General features: G+C 62.1%; 1 protein-coding gene across 1 annotated transcript; it reads right to left on the reverse strand.

Moving 5' to 3' along the window:
- Positions 1-861: 861 nt before the first annotated feature.
- Positions 862-18,880, reverse strand: LOC149120864 (protein Aster-A-like). The gene is given in 16 exon segments (XM_089319564.1): positions 862-2,785; positions 5,533-5,675; positions 5,766-5,884; positions 6,737-6,880; positions 7,500-7,698; positions 8,072-8,225; positions 8,374-8,486; positions 9,079-9,159; positions 9,702-9,748; positions 9,751-9,796; positions 9,886-9,989; positions 10,085-10,169; positions 10,426-10,446; positions 10,528-10,738; positions 17,907-18,197; positions 18,852-18,880. Coding segments are annotated over 15 exon segments (1,854 nt in total). The 5' UTR covers positions 18,185-18,197; positions 18,852-18,880; the 3' UTR covers positions 862-2,676.
- Between the last annotated feature and the right edge of the window lie 1,522 nt (positions 18,881-20,402).

Consider the following 20,402-nt stretch of genomic DNA (forward strand, 5'->3'; position numbering starts at 1 on the left):
AGCCTCTGCTCTGTCCTCTCTCTGAGCCCCCTCCTCTCCTTGACTCCGTTCCATCCCCGTTGGCTTCAAGGACCATTCCCTGAGGGCACCAAGGGGCCCTCCTCGGGCCTTTGCCGTGACTGGATTGCCCTTCCACTGACTAACTCTGTGGCTCACTCAACTGCCGCCTTCTAGACTTCACTTAAATCTCACCTTAGTGAGGCTTGCCCTGTCCATTCAGTGTGAAACCTGAAACCCATGCTTCTCCCCATCCCCAAACTCAATTCCCCATGAGTTGCTTTGTTCTCTACGGCACTGGTTACTGCTGATCTATGAAGTAATCTACTTCTTGATTACGTTCCTTGCCTGTGCTCTCCCCTACAACTAGGATGTAGGCACGATTAAGGCAGGAAGTTTTCCTTTCTGTAATCGATGCTGCACTTAAAATTGTCCCAAGCGCATCCTCGGTACTCAGTAAGTTGGCTAATGGATAAATGAGTGCCTGAGCGGTGTTCTGCATGTTATCTGGAGTTTCACTAGAAACTGAATTTACTGGGGCTGGCGCTGTAGCTCACTTGGTTAATCCTCTGCCTGCGGCGCCGGCATCCCATGTGGGTCCTGGGTTCTAGTCTTGGTTGCTCCTCTTCCAGTCCAGCTCTCTGCTGTGGCACAGGAAGGCAGTGGAGGATGGCCCAAGTGCTTGGCACCTTCCCCTGCATGGGAGACCGGGAGGAAGCACCTGGCTCCTGGCTTCGGATTGGTGTAGCGCCGGCCGTAGTGGCCATTTTGGGGGTGAACCAATGGAAAAAGGAAGACCTTTCTCTCTGTCTCTCTCTCTCTCACTGTCTAACTCTATCTGTCAAATAAAAAAACAAAACTAAATTTACTGTATTTTGGCAAAGCCAGTCAAATCTGTTTATTTAGACCAAGTGGCCAGGATGGTTCTGGTCCTGTTTCAGTCACCTACTTCCATTTTCTGTCAGCTTCTCGCCATCGCCTTTGTCAGCCCCTCTGTTCCAGCTCATGGTTTCACCTTTGAGTCATCACAGAACCATTTAAGCTGTCACTGGGTACGGGCACTGTGCGGAGCCTGCCAGGTTACCCAAAGGGAAGGAGCTGGAAAAGCTCTTAGGGGGAGGTGTGAAGCCAGCCTCCTGGGAAGTGGGTGTGGCTTATCCACAATGGTTTCATCAGAGTCAAAGCCAACCCTGACTTCGCAGTCTGAAGAGCGGCTGCCTACTCGAGTGAAGGCGACTGTGGAATCCCTGGCAGGTGGGCCAGAAAACAGGACACCGGGCAGAGTAGCTCTCCGTTGCTGTCCATCAGGACCCCAGGATTTCAGCCGAGGGGTGGTTCCTGATTCAAAGGGAGGTTTTAAAATTGGCTGGGGCGGAAGTCGCCCGCGACTTGGGGCAGATGCATTAGGGGCTGATGCGGCCGAGGCTGGAACCCCTGCCTTCTTCTTGTCACAAAATGGTGCGGTGGCCGGGATGCACCCGTCTTTGAACAGCCCGCGACCTCCTGGTTCACTTTTAAAATCTGGCAGTACCAGGTTGAGCCCTTAGCAGCACAGCACGACCTTTTCGTGGGAAAAGCTGAATGGTTGGGGGCAAGTGACTTGACTTTCTGTCTCTTTTCTCCCACGATGAGTTTTCTTTCTTTAATTTTTGTTTTTAATTTAGTCTAAGCTTCCTGGTTTTCCCTTATCTACAATAAGGGGCCTGGCCACAGCCCCTGACATTCCATCCGACACGTGCCTACCCTTTCAGGTGCTGGCACGAGGGGGGCTCATCGTCCTGCAGGCAGACGCAGAAGGACGAGGGAGGGGAAGAGTAGCCTCTCCGCTAACAACCACAGGACCGATATGGCCACCACCAATTACGCCTCGCTGTATCTAATGGACGTGGGGTCTGTGCGTTTATTCTGAGGACCGGCTGAGAGGAGGCTGCACGTGTTCCAGGTCAGAAGTTCCAGGCTCAGAGCAGACGCCTTCAGAGAGGTCATGCCTGAGGGTGAAGAAGAAGCCATCTTCCAAGGATTTTCTGGGGTGGACGGGAGAGGTTTGGGGAAAGGTAGTGGGGTACCAAGAAGCCACTTGCATTCCTGATTGTTGAAAACAATAACGTACTAGTGTAGGCCCAAAGAGGATAAGGAGTTAAAGAATACGAAGGGGCTGCTGTTGTGGTGTAGCGCATAAAGCTGCCTCCTGGGACGACGATGCCAGCATCCCACATGGACAACGGCGGAGTCCCCGTTACTCCACTTCCCGTCCAGCTCCCTGCTGATGTACTTGGGAAAAGCAACAGAAGAGGGCCCAGGAGCTTCGGCCCCTGCCACCCATGTGGGAGACCTAGAAGAAGCTCCTGGCTCCTGGCCTCAGTATGGCCCAGCCTTAGGGCCATTGCAGCCATCTGGGGAATGAACCAGGGGATGGAAGCTCACTCATGCGCTCTGTCTCTCCCTTTCTTAGTGTAACTTCGACTTTCAAATGAATAAATCTTTTAAAATATATTTTAAAAATTGGCTGGGGCTGCTGAGCATAAAACCAGGTGGAGTGGTGGAGACGTGGCCTTGGTAGGGGGTGTCTGCTCCGGCTGGCCTGGCCCTGGCGAATGGGGGAAGCTCACAGGGGGTCACCGTGGAGACCTGAAGGTGGGTGCCTGTGAGTGGCGATTGGCTTCCATGTGGCTTACCAAATCACCCTTGGCCGAGTCCACAGATTCTGGCTGCACTGGTGACAGTGACTGCAGTGGCCATGCTGAGCTCACTGGTGAAGACGGGAATTTGTGGCAGCAACTCAAGGAATCTGTAAGGAAAAGAGAGGGACTCCATATCCATAGGGGTGGAGGACTCAGTCCTGCGGGTGGTAGACTTGGAGAAAACGGAAACAGCTGCTTTCTCCTCTGGTCTTCGGTTGTCCATCAGAACACATCCGAGTTTTAATTTCTCCCGACAGTAAGATACTTTGAAGATCAGAGTAAAGACTTGTAGTGAAAGGACCAGAATTCAAATGGGCTCTATTTCCACTTGAAAGTGGAATTCTTAAAAAAAAAATACTGAACTTCAAGAAAGAAATGGCCAGAACAGCAAAAAGAAAAAAAAAATAAGGATTGAGTGTCTCATCCCATCATTTCAGGATCAGCATATGGCGTGGGGTTGGTACAGGGGCAGAGGAATTTTGTTAACAGAGCCCGCATCTGGCAGGAGTGGGTGGAGATTTTGTTTGACAGCACATCTGTAGCCTTCCTCCCTTCCTCTCCTCTGTCTTCAGTGGGGTTGGAGAACTGGACCAATGGCCTTCAGGAACTTTTCCTTGGCTAAACTTTCTGAACCCATTGTGGCTGGATCCCAAAGTCCCTGCACCACTCTCCTAAAGAGGCAGGAGCCGGCTGGTGCCGCGGCTCACTAGGCTAATCCTCCGCCTTGTGGCGCCGGCACCCTGGGTTCTAGTCCCAGTTGGGGCACTGGATTCTGTCCTGGTTGCTCCTCTTCCAGTCCAGTTCTCTGCTGTGGCCCAGGAGTGATGGAAGATGGCCCAAGTGCTTGGGCCCTGCACCCCATGGGAGACCAGGATAAGCACCTGGCTCCTCGCTTCGGATCAGCGCAGCGCACCTGCCATAGCGGCCACTTTGGGGGTGAACCAACGGAAGGAAGACCTTTCTCTCACTCTCTCTCTCTCACTATCTAACTCTGCCTGTCAAAACAAAACAAAACAAAACAACAACAACAACAACAAAAACAAGAGGCAGGAGCCCCCCAGCAGGGCCGGCTCCATGAGCTGGGGAAGGCACGACTTCTGACGCCTGAGCTCACAGGGGACAACTTCGCCTTCTTACTCCCGGTGGCTCCCGGGTGGTTGGAAGGAATGCAGGTTTCCTGCAGAGGCCCAGGCCCCCAGAGCAAGGAAAAAGCATCGGGTCGCTTCCCCAGACGATGCTGATGGCACACTCCATTGCCTGCATGTGATGGGTGCTTCTACGCTTGGGTCACTATTTGGCCGTCCTCCATCTTCGGCTGTCCCTTCCTCCTCCCCAGGGCTCGCTCAGTCTTCTTGGGGCCGGCATCTAGGTTCTCTGGATGGAACGGAGCTCATGGGGGGAACTTCTTTCTCGCCGGGGTGGTGATGGAGGAGGGTCAGGTTGCACCCTGGATGAGAGATCTTAGCTGTCCGGAATGGCCAAGCCTCTTGGAGTTCCCAGTGCCCAGTGCTGGCTCCATCTGAGAGTCCTGCCCAACACTGAGGAGCTTGGAGCCTCCTGGATCGCATAAGCTAAGCAGCGAGACAGAAACCCCGGTGGAAGACAGGCCAGGGAGCGGTGCAGCAGCTGCCGGGTGGGCATGGCCAGTCAGGGGGACCTGGAGCGCGGTGGCCCCGGGAGGCGGGTATGAAGCTCGCCGAGGCCGTTGCCCGCGGACAGCAGCTGCGTGCGCCGTGGGGTCCCTTGGCGCGGAGTCCGGAACCTCAGAGCGGTGTCCTGGCTGCCAACTCCGAGGCGAGGCACAGCGCTCAGCCCCAGGCGGGTGAGGGAAGGGTGCGCGAGCCAAGGGCGCGAAGACATCGCAACGGAGGCCCAAGGGCGAGGTCCAACGGCCCAACCCCTGCTGGCCTCGCGCGCTTCGCGCCTGCTCTCGCTTGGTGGCGGGCGTTTGGCACCGAGCGGGCCCCCGCCGTAGGTGGCGACCGACCAGGTCTGCAGGGGCTCGCCCAGCACCGGCACCGGGGGGCAGGAGCGTCTGTCACCTCTGCCTGTGAGTCCGCCAGCCCTTGTCACGAAGACCCTACCCGAAGGCAGAGAGGCGGGAGCAACCTTGATTCTCCCGGGAGAGGAGCTGGACTACGGGAAGGGGGTGGGGCAGGGGAGAGGGGCTGCTGACCACATCCAGGGCTGGCAGGCGGGTTCTCTTCACTGCTCGCTGCAAGTTTGGTTTTTAAAAAGGCGTGTGAGCCTTAGAACCCTTCCCCCCGGCCTGACAGCTGGTAGTGGCCCTAAAAGGACTTCTTGTCCCAGGCGCTCAGACTCCAGAGCTCCCGAATATAACCGTTTGAGCCACGGTGTCTCCCTGTGTCATGGACGCGTCGTGAATTGATGCTTTCTATGGTCTTCGGGATACTGTGCACCAGGCATCCCTGTAGTGGGCACAGGCACTGCCTGCTGGGAGGCCGTGTTTACAGAGCCCGAGATCAAAGCCCTCCCGCCCGCTTCCCAGCTGTGCCGGGGCTGCAGAAGGCCCCCAGCCCCGCCCCACGCTGTGCCCTAGTCCTTATTGCCACGGCACGCCCTGCACCGGCACCAGTGCTAACTGGTTCCCCAGCAGAACACGAGCTCCCCAGGGACAGGGTCTGTCTGGTCTCCCCCAGCGCTGGGCGCACACAAGATGCTTGGCAGCCGATGAACGCGTGTTCACTCTCACCCGGGGTCCCTCCCTCTCTCCCGGTTCAACACCGCCCTCTGCGGGGATGAGGAGGGGAGGGGTCCCAGAGTCCAGGGGCCCCGGGGCCCAGCACTTCCGCTCTTGGGGTGGGGGGTGGGGCGAGGGGCGGGCGCGGCTCACCGGAGCCGGGCCTTGTTCCGGGCCAGGCCCAGGATGCAGTAGCGATGGGCGGTGTGGAAGTAGTCCTGGTAGGGGATGCCGTGAGTTAGCACCTCTGAGTCCACCACGCAGCCGCCAGCCTGCGGGCCGCGCCGGAACAGCGTCTGTGGGGCGAGGGCAGAGGGGTCAGGACCTCCCGCGCCGCAGTCCTACCTGCCTGCCCTCCCTCCCCGACCCGGCCCCGCCCGGTCCACCTGTGTCTCCACCACAGAGGCGCTCTTGGGGCCCAGCGGGTTGCTGATGGGGATGGTGTAAGTCAGCACCCGGCGCTGGTGGCACTTGTTGTCCCCGCTCCAGGGGCTCAGGGTCACGTCTGGGGGCGGACGGGAGGAGCAGAGTGAGGTGGCCGTTCCCCAGTGCTGTGCCCGCGTGCTGCGGTTTCCACTCTCTGGGGCGTGCGTCCCAGACCCCACCTCTGGTCCCGCCTTGCCCTCTGCACCACCTGCCTGCCAGGAGCCTGAAACCTGAGATGCAGCCTCAGTTTCCCCCCTTGGGACCAGTCCTGGCTCCGCTCCTGAGCACCTGACCCAGGGACCTGCCACCCCCCTACACACTTTACCTGGAAGCCCCCAGCTTCCCCTCGCTTCCCGGCCCCACATGCGCATTGCTATCTCCCTAGACCTGCCCCTCTGAGACCCTCTCCCAGGGATGGCCCCACTGGAGCCCTGGCCCTACCTCCCCTGCTGTCGGCTGCTCCCAGCTCTCCTGAGCGCTGCTCCTGCCCAGCCGCCCACCCCCACCCCCGCCCCGGGGTGCCTGGCCTTGGTCTCCACATCTGGTTCAGAAGTAGCTTGGTGAAGCCTGACCCTAAGCCTTTTCTTTCTAAAATATTCTATGGCTTCCAGGACACCAAGCACTCTTGCTTTTCCAATTGGTCCCTCTGCTGCTTCCGCACCAGGGCTGCAGCCTCACCCACAGCACGCTACAGGGCTGGCCCCAAGGGGCCTCTCCAGCGTCTGCCTCCAGCCCCAGGGCCTTTGCACGTCTGCTGCTCCTCTGCACACCCCCTCCCGTTGCCCAGCAGGACCGTCACCATGGGCCCCGTCACTGAAGCAAGCTCGGAACCCCACCCTCCCAGCAGGGAGGAGGCAGCGCCACACCGCGCAGCAGTGCCCACGCCCCGCAGCAGTGCCCCAGGCCCCTCCGCCGGGCCCCGCCCCCTGACCTGTGAACTTGCACTGCTGCAGGAAGCCCTGGAGAAAGGGCGAGTCTGAGAACAGCATCTGCTGCAGCCGCTCAGCACCCACGTGGAAGACGGAGTTGATGAGGAGCCGGCCCGAGAGGTCGGGCAGCAGGGCGGCCAGGTCGGCTGGGGGCAAGGGACGGGCGTTGGCGGTGGAGGGGCAGACCCGGCTCCCCGCCACCCGCCAGGGCCCAGCCACCGGCGCCACGGCCCGGCTCTGGGAGCAGCACACACCCCCAGGCCCAGCCAATGGGAGTCGCGGTGATGACGGGGTGGGCGTGAGCTCTCAGGCACTGATTAGCTCATTCTCCAAGTCGGACCAATAGGAGCCAAGCCCGGGGCGGCTGCCGCAGGCACTGGGAGAAACTTGCTGGGTTGGTGCTAGGTGTGCCTGGGGCCAGGCTGTGGTCTCAGCCTGACACAGGTGCAGCACCCATTTACACGTGGCAACGCAACAACCCCATTCTCATGGCTAACATCATTTTTCAATGAGGAAGACAAGGACCAGAGAGGAGACCGGGATTTGAACCCAGGCCCCTGCCCTCCCAGGTCTATGTCTTATTCACCCTGGCAGCTGTGTGCCTGACAGTTTGGCAGACTTCCACCTGGGTGGTTGGGGTTGGACAAGTCCGCCTCCCACCCCCCACCCCCGCGCCCCAGCCCTTGGGGTTTCAGCCTCCTGAGCCGGCGGAGGGAGCGACGTCACCGGTGTGAGTGACGTCGCCGGTAATGGAAGCAGCCTCACCTTCCTCCCCGGTGGATGAGGAGGAGTTACTGGTGTCCGTCAGGAGCTCCTCACTGGGCAGCAGGTCCAAGGGGCCCAGGGAGGCAGGCCCGTTGGGCGGGGTGGGCTCTGTGCTCGGGGGTTCCGCCAGCGGAGTGGCAGTCTGGCTGGACGGGGCGTCTGGCTGGCTGTCCGTCGGCTCTTCCTTGTCCTCCTCTGCCTGCAGAGAGAGGCCTCGTCCAGCCTTGCCCACCTGCGTCCCGGCCGAGGGCCCTGTGCCTCCCCGGGCAGGGACTCACAGCTGAGCCTACCAGGTGAGGGCTCCCCTTGGTCCCTACCTCGCCTCTCATTTTAGATACTTGCATGTGAGGCTTTCTTGCCTGCCCTGGCTGTCTGTCCTGTGCGTACCGCATCCATCGCCCCACCTCCTGCCCCTTTTGCTTCTTCACTCGGCCCATCTCTGACCTGTTCCTCCACCCCCACCCTCCTCACCCCCCAGCCCACTCCCTGCCCCCCCGCCCACCTCCCCTCCTGCTCACAACCTTCTGTCTGTCCCTGTCTCCCACTCTGGCCCCAGCATCCTCTCTGCTCACCCCATGGTCGGCATCGCTGCTGGCGTGGGAAAGGTTGGGGGTGACGCGGCCTCGGCGCGAACCCACAGGGCTTGGTTCCTGGCTGCGGTCAGCAGCCCCTGTGGTCGGGGCGATGTCGCTCAAGGCAATCACATCTCCCACCTCCTTGGGGCTGCTGTAGAAAGGACGTGGAAGCCCTGCTGGATGCTTGCGACCCCCCCCCAACCTTCCAGGGTCTCCCAGACCTTGGACACCCACCTCAGTCCACCCAGCACTGCAGGCAGCCCCTCCGGCTCTCCTCCGACCCCCAGCCTCTGACTCACCCGAGACCGTTCAGCTGCAAGGGGCAGACGTAGTCCTCGTCCTCGCTGGTGAGGCCCAGCTCCGAGCCGTAGCACTGATGCACCAGGTGCCAGAGCTCGCGGGGACTCAGCGTCTGGGCACGCAGGGGGTAGGGTTGGCCTCACTCCAGCAGGTGCCCCACCAGCCCTGAGCCGCAGCAGTTCCTCTGGCTACCACCAGGGGGCAGCCTGAGCATGACTTCTAGCGCCAGATCCAGTGCCCCCTCGCTACCCATCTGCTAGGAAGCCCCCTCCAGGCCTTGTGTCTGGGGCCTGACCTCCTGCACTGTCCCTCTCTCAGGCTCCTGAATGGGGTCCTCTGGCATTTTTGCTCCTGGGAACAGCCATGGCTGGAGCTACCCCTAGGGATAAGAGCCCCGACATGGCAGGACACCGGGCAGCATGGCACAGCTGGAGGAGCGGAGCCATGGCCGGCGGTGGCAGACCCGTGCAATGACGTCCTTCCTCCCTGTTTCCACCTGGGGGGGGGGACCCTTGCCCCAGCGCCGGGGTTCACACCAATTCTCTGCCATGGACTCTGCTCAGGGGTCCGGGGCGGGAACCCTTGCCTGCCCCCTGGTGGCGGCTATGTAGGAAGCTGCAGGTGCCCAGGACCTGGTGCCCACAAAGAGCCGGGGTCCCCGGGGGGCCATTCCTCGCCCCAGCCCAGGCCTCACCCAAGGCTACCTTTTCCAGAAGCGCGTTCTGCCAGAGGCGGAAGATGAGGAGGAAGCAGCGGTCCCGGGCCCCAAAGGAGGTGAAGAAATGCTGTAGGGGAGAGAGGGGCATGGGCGGGCAGCTCCGTCCTCGGCCCCCAGCTACCTGACCCCTCTGTTCACTCCTCCCCGCATTCATTCTCCACCACGCAGATCCCGTGCCAGCCCTGAGCAGAGGGACGCCGGCTGGGGTCGCCGTGGTGACACTGTGGACAGTCCCGGCAGGGTCAGCCTGTGGTGGGTGGGGCTGCGATGCGGGGAGCCCTGGGCCCTGTCCTGGAGGTGACCCGCTGATCCACGCCTGGCCAGCGATACACAAAGAGACGTGTGCTGAGAAGTCCTGCTCCCCACTGCCCTGCCCCTTCCTCAGGGGTGACTTGGCCATCCTGTGACCACCAATCAGCATCCCGGGATGGGGGGGGGGTCGTGAGGGACGGGGAATCAGGACCCGGACACCAGGAGAATCTGATCGGTGTCCGTCCCGAGCAGAGTCTGGCAAAGCCGAGACACAGAGCAGGTGACAGCCCCAAGAGCAGCCCAGGGCGGGCCCCCGGGAGGGAGGAGGCGGGGTCAGTGCGGGCCCCTCCAGCCCACCTTCTCGCTCTCCGTACAGATCTGGATGGCGTTGGGGATCAGCTTGGCGTCTTCTCCTTCTTCAGACACGTCACCTCCTTCAGCTGGATGGAAATCTATGGGCGCAGGGAGAGGTCAGAGCGGCCGGAGCCCGGTCCACCCCGCCACACCGGCGCCGCCCCGCCACACCCGCGCCGCCCCGCACCGTGGTCTCCCAGCGGAAGATGTTGCTGTAGAAGCAGATCCAGTTCTCAGAGAGATAGAGGCGGCCCTGGAGGAGGATCTCGCGCTGCAGGGCGCAGGAGTAATCTGAGAGCGAGGGGACAGACATGGGACACCCGAGTCAGCGGGCAGCAGCGCTGGGGGGCAGGGGGCCGCGGGTGGGCCTGGGGCGCTGGCCTCACCCACGATGAGCCGCTCGGCCTCCGGCAGCTTGCTGAACAGTTTCCGGAAGTCCTCGTTGCGCTGCTTGTAGGTGGGGCTCAGCATCTGCGGGGAGGGCACGCATGGGGGGCGGGGCGCACTGCAGCCCCGCCCCCACAAGCCCCGCCCCGGCGGCTCAGCATCCAGCCCGCAGGATTGCTGCCCCTTCAGCCTCACCAGGTGGGGACAAAGAAGGGGCTCACGCAGCACCCGACAGCAGCACAGGACAGGACGGGACCCCAGGTCTGCTCATCTCAGCTCGGCCCGCACCTGTCCCGGTCTCTCCCCCAGCCCCCAGCGCGCCCCCTCGCCCAACACTTACACTGTACCAGCTCTGCATCTTCTACAAGAGACAGAACGAGAGGCGGGATGAGTGCCTGACCGGGCCGCCAGTCCTCCCAGCCCCGGGCGCGCCGGCCCCCACCTTGCTGTTGCGGATGAAGTTCCGGCTGCCCAGGCTCTGGGTGCTGGGGGTCCCGGGCACTCCGCCCTTCTCCGAGGAGCTGTCCGACCCCTTCTCCACCATGGTGCCTGCTTCGGGCTCGGGCGGCGGCCGACTCGGGGGCAGGAGCTGCAGCCGCTTCCGCAGAGATGGAGAACTGCTTGGGGTGCTCCGGCCTGAGTGGGGGGTGGTGCTGGGGGCAGGGAGAGGATGGGGGCTGTTATGGGGGAAAACAGGCTGAGGTCTGGGTCAGGACCATTTCTCAAGGCCCACCTATCGGCCCGTCGATCCTCATCTGTCCATCTGTCCATCCACTCACACATGCCTCTGGCCACTCATCCCATTCACCCTACCCACCAGTCCCAGCCAACTGGTTCACCCATCTCTACCCATCATCCACCCACACACCCCGTCCACCTGCCCAGCCACCCACTCTGCGTCCCAGCCCAGCAGTGGAACCCACAGTACGTGTCCAAAGGGCTCTGCGCCTTGGTCACTTCATCTGTAACCCAGGGATGGCGAACACGGGGCCTCAGCTAGTTGTTTTCAGGGTTAAACAAATCAACCCTTGGGGAGTCCTTCTGGTGGGGCCTGATATGCAGCGAGGCTCCGCGATACCCGCCGCGGTTTATGAGCTCATTCCATCACTCACACCATGAACACGCACTGAGTAGCGGCTTCCCACTTAGTTGTCCGAGAAATTAAAAAAAAAAAAAAAAACACCTCAGCTTCTCTGTTGTTTCTTTTCCCACTTCTCGTTTCCAACCTAATCCCATCAACTTCGAGATCTATTCCCATTACTCTTATTACGCCCACTTCTTCCCGCCCCAGCTCCGTCCCCTCCCACCTGGCCCCTCCTCCCTGCTCCTGTTCCCCCCCCCCCCCCGGCTGCTTCCCACCTGCAGCCGGAGGGGAGCCTGAGTTGGGTCAGGTCCTCCAGGCCCAGAGCTCTGTCCTGGACTGCACCTTGCTCCAGCTAAAAGCCAATGGATGTCCTAGGACTGGGACCCCCACCCCCAACGCCATGCCCTGCCCCCTCCACTCCACTCCAGCCATCCCTGCCTCGTGGAGCCTCCCCAGCTTCCATCCCAGGCCAAGGGCTCTGCATTTGCGGAACGTCCACCCACGCCCCGGCATAAGCGGCTCTTATTCACTTCCAACGCTCCTCCCTCCTGGTCACACCCCACACTCTGTGAACTCGTCCTGTCAGCTTATTCACTCTGCTTATTTCCTGCCTCAGACCGAGCGCTACAGGAGGTCTTGGTGGCCACTGTGTCCCCAGCACCCCGGGTTGCAGGCGGCACGTGGCAGGTGCACAATTAAACGTCAGTGACGCAAGTGCGCCCGAGCAGAGGCTCCTGCCCCTGGCGAGCTGAACAAACAGAACACTCCGGTGAGTGTACAAACACCAAGTGCAATCAGGGCCGCGGGCCGGCTGGCGGAAGCTTTGGAGGGACAGCCAGTGTTGACTCCTTATCAGGAACTGTGTATGATTAATTTTATTGTTCTGCAAACACCCCTGCGCACTCGATGCTATCGTCCCTGCCGCCATGGAGGAGGAAGCTGAACCAGGAACCAGTCGCTAGAGGACGTGTGGCTGGCTTACTGCAGGGCGGAATTCCAGTGCCGGGCCCCACATCCACCCTGGGGTGCGGGTGGGACTCCCCCAGCCACTCAGGGCGCCCTGAGCTGGTCTCTCTCGCCTCCAAGCCTCAGCATCGGCCGTTCCGGGGCCCACGCCATCTTCTCTTCTTCTTTGCCTTGCAGATTCTTCCACGTTCTTCAAGACTCTTGCTCCCACGGCCCCTCCCTTCTCCGTGGCCCCCCGACAGCACACACATGCCAGCCCTGGTGACTCTGGCTGCCTCTGGTTCACAACGGGTCCGCTTCGTGCACACGTCTGTGGGCTCCCAGCTGGCAAGCCTTGGTGTCGTCGTGGTCACCACCCTGCCCCCTGCCCTGTTCTGGACACAGTGCAGCTCCTTTGCCTAACATGAGGGTACTTCAAAAAAAAAAGCTCTTGGAAAATGGAATTGAAAGATAAGTTTATTTTGGTGCAAAAAAACCTTTCAAATCCATGATTGCGAGGGAGCCTTCAAAAAGTTTATGAAAAATGCAGATGATGTGTACATGGCAACATTTTTGAGCAAAAATAAATGCATCCCTTCAATTCCATTTTCCCAAGAACTTTTGCAAAGTACTTGCTTACTTAGAAAACCAACTTGCAGAACCAAATAAATGAAGGCAAAAACTGAACCAATGATGGCGTGAGCCGCTGCTACTCCCAGGAGCCACCACAGCCGCTCAGCTTCCTCCCTGCCCCCACTGCCTGCTCGCCACCTGCAGCCAGGCTCTGCCCTCCATGGCCGCACCTCCCTCCAATAAAATAAAAAAGTCGAGGCAGGGCTAGTCCTTCTCCAGCACACCCTCTGCTCTGGCTCTTGTCCTGAGTGTCCCCTCTGCCCCCAATGCTCTCCCTCCCACATGTCCACGGGGCTCCCTTAGGCCTCCAGGTCTCAGAGGGGACTCCCCCAGCACCCACTCGCCCCTTCCTCCTTCTCTGCGGGCTCCCCTGGGCCCCTCTGTACCCCCTCGGTTCTCCCTGCACGGACTGGCCCCAGCACCTAGCACGGGGCCGGCATCTGCTGCTGCGACCAGAAGGAATGACGGACTTCCTCCCGGCCCCGCCCAGAGCTTGTGCTCCCCGAGGTGTGCACCTTGCGGCCTGGCACTAGCAGCTCTGGAGGGGGCAGCAGCAAGGGGCCTGGGCCCTGGGGGCCTGGCCGGCTTCCAGGCTCCATGTTGTCACTTTCTCCCGGTGTGACCCTGGCCCAGCGTTTGGACGGGCTCGTGCCTCAGTTTCCTCTTGTGTGCAATGGGAATACTAACGGTACCCAGCTCGTGGGGTTGCTCGGAGGGGAAAGGGAGGTGAGAGACCCGAAGCTCGGGGCCTAGCAGGTGCCCTGCAGGGATGGGTGGATGGAAGTGATGACCGGGCAAGTGGCCGGGCCACCTTCCCAGCCATGGGGAGCCAGCTACCATGCCGAGCCTTCCCGGGCCCCAAGCGACCTCAGCAGCCATGATCAGCCTCCGTGTACTGCCTGCCCCCTAACTCCAGTCACGCACTGTCTAAAGGCCCAGGCCCTGGCCCTGGGGACACAGCAGCAAGCACCATGGGTGCAGTCCCCCGCCTGCAGGGTGGCAGACACAGACAGCCGGGAAGGAAACCCGGAAATGAGGGTGCTGACCGCAGACAGCGGCCGGCGCAGCAAAGCAGCGCCACTTGGCCAGCAGCAGCCGCAGGAGGAAGCTGCTCCTACTGCACGTTTGGGGACCCGCCCCGCCCCCCATGGCCCAGGTCAGAACCTTATGCCCGCGCCAGTTTGGGGACCACAGAGATAAAGGATGGACGTGGCTGCTGAAGTCCGAGTCAGCCAGGGCCTCGCTGGGCAAGGCTCGCGTAGGCTGAGCTCTGGGGACAAAGGACAGCTCTGGCAGAGTGGGAGAAGACCGTTCTGGGGCAGGAACATCAAGTTCAGGGCAGGGCCGGGCCTGGCAGGGCTGAAGAGGAGCAAGGTGGCTGTGGGGGCTGCAGGAGGAGCGCAGGGCAGAGGAGTGTGGGCTTCACTCGGGGCCCAAGCAGGGGTGCACTGCAGCCTCCCTGGCCTCCCACACACCTGCCCAGCTCGTCTGAAGCCACAGTCTGCAGCAGGAAGCCTGAGGCCAGGGTCAAGCCCAGGGACAGGGCAGGGCTCGCACCCCTGGTTCTTGCAGGACAAAGGGGAAGTGCTCTAGGCCCTGGGGCTGCCGGACCTACCAGCCGGCTGCAGCCCAGTGAGGGGAGGAGCCCAAGTGGCTGCAGAACCGTTATGGGGGGTGGGGACTCAGTAAGAGATGGGGTTCTTGCACTGCAGACCCCCCCTTCCTGGCCCTTCACCCACAGCTGCCTCAGAGCAGACAGACAGACAGACAGACACACACACACACACACACAGCTCCTGAGGGTCACAGAAGCCCAGAGAACCCCAGATAAAATGCACGCACACACGGGCCCACCCCAGTCTCAGCGGACAATGGCAGGCAACTCACAGACACAAAGGGAGGCACACACAGAAAACACAGCCCCCCCCCCCTTGGGGGCAGGGGAGGGCGCCAGCGACCAGGTCAGCCCACACATGCCCAGGGTCCCTCTGCCCCCTTGGGGTCCACCATCTGGTGCGGAAGACAAAGCAGGAGCCAGTGCTGCAGCGGCAGGGAGGCGGTGGGAACCCTGCCACCCAGCCGTGAAGGGCTCGGAGCACCAGGGAGCTGTGCACACACCTGGAAGGCACAGCGGCCAGGTAACGGACCGGAACCGAGCACCGACATCATTACAAGCCCTCCCCGGGGCCAAAGGTCAGTAATTACTGCGGCCTCCACAGTCAAGCACCCAAGCACCGGGCAGGTTGGGGGGGGGGCAGGCTCACAGCCACGAGGGGCCTCTCCTCACACACAAAGAAAGTGGCAGAGGGTCTTGCGGCGGCCCACACCCGGCAGCCTCACAAGGGATACACACAGAAATGGAAACCCCGGGAGCCAGAGCCACACACACACACGGCACCTGGGACACACACAGATAACTCAACGTTTGCACACGAGGCTAACCTAGAGTTTCAAAAACCAATTACAGGCGCACACCCGGACACACCGCAAAGTCACAGCTGGACACGGACTGGTAACTTACACCCGGAGCCACAGGCGGAACTGGAGGTGACCGCGTGCGTGCACACACACACACACACACACACACACAGTCACCGAGGGCCACAGCCGCTACACACCCCCACATGGAACCAGCCACACACGCAGGGAGATACAGGAGACACAGGCACACAACCCCAGAGGGTGGGGGGCACGATCAGACACTCGCTGAGGGTGGCAGAGCCGCGGAAGGCAGCAGAGGGGGCCTGCACACGCGCACGGACCCGCACTACTGTACACAGGGACACACACGTCCAGCTGGAAACGCACTTGGGCACGCGGCCCTTGGGCCACGCAGGAGCCCCGCCCCCCGCAGCCCAGACCCACCAGGCCGGCGGGAGAGGGCCCAGCCGGCGGGGTGCTCGCCGACTTCCCTGCATCCCGGGCCGGCCTCCCAGGCAGAGGCCAGCAGTGCCTGCGCGCCCTCCCCGCAGGCGGCGCTGCCCGCAAGAGGAGCCCCCAGCCCGGCCCAGCCAGCCAGACCCCCGCCACCGCCACCCAGCGCCTCGCGGGCCCGCAAAGGCGACCCCCTCGGAGTCGCCCCTCAGGGGTTGCGCCCCAGGTGCCCCGCGCCGGCAGCCCAGACCTAGGCCCACGTGCGCCAGCGCGGGACCCAGCTCGGCCGCGCCGCCCCGCAGCCGCGCAGGCGCCCCCTCCCCGGCGCCCGGCCCTCAGCCCCCCGACGCCGGCGGCCCCGGTTCTTACTCGAACATGGATGCGGCGCGGCGGCGCCCCGGCCGCAGGGCAGGGCAGGGCAGGGCAGGGCAGGGCCCGGCTGCGCGGGGCTGGGCTGCGCTGGGCGTCCCCGCAGGGCACCGGCCTCGCCTTCCGCGGCCGCCGCCCCCACCCGACCCCGCCGGCCGCACAAAAGGCTGGAGCCGCGGAGGCCGCCGCGGCGTCAGCGACTCCCCTTCCTCTCCCCGCCCCGCGCGTCACGGCGCCGCCCCCGCCCGCAGCAGCGCGCCCAGGGCGGCCGCGGCCTAGACGCCGACCGCTGGGCTGCGGGCCGAGCGGGCGCCGGAGACGCGGAGCCGGCGCGCACCAGGCTCCCGGGCCCTCCAGGAGACCCCCGCGAGGTTGGCGGCGGCGGGGACTGACCCCAGGCGTTGGGGCGCCCGGAGCTGGCGGGAAGGGATTTGGGGGTGCCGGGCCCGAGAGGATCCCGAGGCCTGGAACGTCCAGCCCTGGCAGCCAGACGGCGTCAGAATCCAGCACCCCCTTGGCTGTTGTCTGTGCCAGTCTCCCCAGGCCACCGCGCAGGGCCGCGCTCGCGGGTGGGAAGGGGCCTGCTGGGTGGCCTGGGGCCTGGTGGCTACGCAGTTGGGTGCCGCCCCCCTGCTCCGTGGCTGAGGCCCGTGGCCACTTGTGTGAGCCCAGGCACATGGGTCGTGGCCACTTGTGGGAGCCGCTGGCTCCTTGCCCGGCCCCTGGGGTCGTGAGGCCCACCTCATAGCTCCTAGGTAGGCTGCCCCATTCCCATCGCGCCCTGGTGGGTGGCGGGCCCACGTGTCTGTCCCCCACCCTTCTCTTCCCCTCACACCTGCAGAATCTAAACTCTTCCCGGCCCCCAGCCTCGCTGGACTCCCCCTGGCCTGGGCGGGCCTCCTTCCTCTCCCCGGTCTACTGCTCCCCTCCCGCCCCCACAGCCTGTTCCCCACCTGCATCTACCCTCAGGCTCCGGCCGGCCTTCCCCCAGCTCCTCCTCTGTCCCCAGCTCCCTTTGTATTTCCCCTTGCCTGTGTCTGCTTTTGAGATACCTTGACATTTCCGAGCAGGGCGTATCAATTTCACACGCGAGGACCAGGATGTGGGGGGGGGGGGGGGAGGGGCAGAGGCAGATATATCTCTTTTGTAAAGACAGAAACCATCAGAGCCACAGCCCACGGCCCCTTTTCTCCATGCTCCAACCCCCTTGCTGTCCCTGTGTAGCTTTACCGTGGGCTCTTGGGTCCGTGTGCTAACACTCCAGGATGCACCTGCCAGCCCTGCTGCAGCCCACCTCACAGGTCTTTCAGAAAGATCTGCCACCAGACTCCTGCTGGATCATTCTGCGGCTCGCTTTTCTCGGTCACCACGGGGTCTGAGGTTCTGGAGCTCAAACTCTAGTCCTAGGGCGTCCGCTGCTGCTGGAGCCCACCACCCCGGCTGCTTCTCGTTCTGTCCTCGTTGGGCCTGTGGCCCCGAACGACCCAGTTCCTGTCTGCCTGGGCCAGAGGCCGTGTTGTGTTTTGCTTGCCTGTGAGCTACGGCAGGAAATGCTTTTTATCCCAGCCCACACTTCAACATGTACGTCACGCCGTGTTGCTTGCAGGAAACCGCACGGCCCCGCCATGCCTTGCCCGGGCTGCTGTTTTCAACTCTGTCCTGTTTCAGTTTGGAGACCAAGCGCTCCTTGCGCGGGGTCCTGACCCGCAGTGAGCGGGCCAAAGGCTGACTCATGGTCACCGCTACCCACGCACTCTCTCCTCGCTGCTGGTTTGCTGTGCTGCCACTCAGGCCCCCGTGGGGTGAGGCCACACGATATCCAACCTGCAGCCGGCTCGCCTGGACACAGCCCATCCAGGAGTCTGAGCTCCCAAAGAGAGACCCCCGCCTCTCCCGCCCCCCTGCCCTGGTCTCACCTGTCCTGGGACAGGCTGTCCAGGTCTGAGCTGCTCAGCCGCCTTGAGCGTCGCAGGGCCGGCGTGCAGGGGGGTGACTCCCCGTCACTGGATGGTGTGACGTGTATGGAGGGCACCTCCAGGAACCTCCAGGGCCCAGGGTCCAGGCCGGCGGTCGCGCCATCCTGTGGCTGCCGCTCTGCAGGGACGACAGGTGGGTCCCGGATGCTGCTCTGGTCCCCTGGGGGCTCCCAGGGCAGTGGGGGCAGGAGCTCGGCCTTAGGGAGGGGCTCAGCCATAGTGGTGTGGACGCTGGGGGAGAAAGGCGAAGGTAAGAGGCCCTTGTCCAAGTCCCTGTCAGCTCGCTGGTGATAAGCACGGTGTGGGAGGGAGCGAGGTCCGAGCAGAGGCCCTCTTCCGCCAGCACCCTCCTGGTAACTGCAGATCCCGGTACAGCATCCTTGGATGGCTGGGCAGGCCCAGCCCAGGACCTGCACACAGTAAGCGCTCACTCCCTGGCTGCTGCTATCCCTGGGCTCGTGGTGCCCTGGGCATTCTGTATACCCCCACCCAAGCCCAGCGTGCCCTCCACACGCAGGCCTGCAGGAGGCTGCTCAGGCTCGCAGACAGGCAGAGTCCCGGATTGGCTTCCCTGTGTGCTGGGCACCTGCTGCTCCCAAGACAAAGGGAGGGTGCCTGCTGCCGCCATCATCGCCACCTCCTCGGCCTGTAAGGAAGCCAGGCCGGCTCTGGTGGCTGTGGAAGTGGTGTTGGCGGCCACTTGGGTCCGGGGAGGCCCAGCCAGAGCCCATCTGTCTGTCCTTTGTTAGAACAGCAAGGGCTTCTTGGTACCCAGCTGCCTGGAGGCTAAGGAAGCAGGGCCTGGGAGACCTGGGGAGAGTGCCTGTGGTGTGGGGGTGACCCTGAGCTTGGGAGCCAGGCCCCCTGGGGCCCCGACAGCCCTACCTTAACGGCTTCCACTGCGGTAAGCATGGAGACCAGGCCCTGCCTTGCCCCGTGGCGTCCTGACCTTCAGGCCGGGGCGCATGCGTGGCTGGAGTCGTGTTACCCTCTGGCCAGCTGCTCCTGGGAGAAGGGACAGCGAGGGTGGGGATGAGGTGTGCGGCCAGCAGGAGGCTGCAGAGCCACCCCTCCTGCCCCCCTGGACTGCCCAGTGGAGATGAGGGCTTCTCCCGCGGTGCCCTGCCCAAGGCGGCCCTGTCTGCCCAGAACGGCTCCTCCAAGTTCGGAGATCACCCCCAGGTGGCCCGGTTCCGGTCCTCATCTTCCCACCTTGTTCTCGGCAGCCCTGACCAGGGAGGCAGTGCCTGGTCTGTGGAAGCCAGCGTGGCCCTCGGCTGAGGGCGGGCACTGTCCCTTGCTCCTCCATGTTTGTCACACTCGTGTGAGGGTTGACACACACTGAAGAGTGCCTAGATCAGCTATGATGTCTAACAGCAGAGTGAGCCCCGGGAACCCCAGCCCCGGTAGGAGCCCCGGGCCTGCCTCTGGGCCCTCGCCAGCCCCCACTGCCTCCGCTCCCCGAAGTCTCCGTCACCCTCCTCTTGACAACTTTTCCCTTATATGTTTTTTGTTTGTTTGCTTTTTCTTTTTTTAATTTTTTTCTTTTTTTCCCCTTTTAATACTTTTTATCGCATTGGTGTGCATCCCTAAACAATATTATTTTGTTTTTTTTTTAAAGGTTTTATTTTATTTTTGACAGGCAGAGTGGACAGTGAGAGAGAGAGACAGAGAGAAAGGTCCTCCTTTGCTGTTGGTTCACCCTCCAATGGCCGCCACAGCGGACGCACTGCGCTGATCTGAAGCAAGGAGCCAGGTGCTTCTCCTGGTCTCCCATGGCGTGCAGGGCCCAAGCATTTGGGCCATCCTCCACTGCACTCCCTGGCCATAGCAGAGATCTGGCCTGGAAGAGGGGCAACCGGGACAGAATCCGGCACCCCAACTGGGACTAGAACCCGGTGTGCCGGCACCGCAGGCGGAGGATTAGCCTATTGAGCCGCGGCACAGGCCTCAATATTATTTTGTTTTGTTTTGTTTTGTTTTGTTTTTTTTTTTTTGCTTTTGAGGTTTATGAAATGAAATCATATACCCTGTGTTATCTTCTGAGACTTGCTTTTTTTTACTCATAATTCTTTTTTTATCTTTTTAAAATATATTTATGTTTTTGAAAGGCAGAGTTAGAGGAGGGAGGGAGGGAGAGAGAGAGATACCAGTCTTCCATCCACTGGTTCACTCCCCAGATGGCTGCAACAGCCAAAGCTGGACCAGGCTGAAACCAGGAGCCTGGGACTCCATCTGGGTCTCCCACAAGGGTGACAGGGCCCCAACACCCGGGCCACCTTTTGATGCCTTTCCCAGGCTGTTAGCAGGGAACTGGAGCAGGAGTGGAGCAGCCAGGACTAGAACCAGCGCTCGTATGGGACGCTGGGGTGCATGCGTTGGCTTACCCCGTGGTTGCTGTGCCACCACACAGGTCCCAGATTTGATCTGGTTTTT

Source organism: Oryctolagus cuniculus, chromosome 18, assembly GCF_051225735.1.
Source record: "Oryctolagus cuniculus isolate XC-2025 breed Fujian yellow rabbit chromosome 18, ASM5122573v1, whole genome shotgun sequence".
Lineage (NCBI taxonomy): Eukaryota > Metazoa > Chordata > Mammalia > Lagomorpha > Leporidae > Oryctolagus > Oryctolagus cuniculus.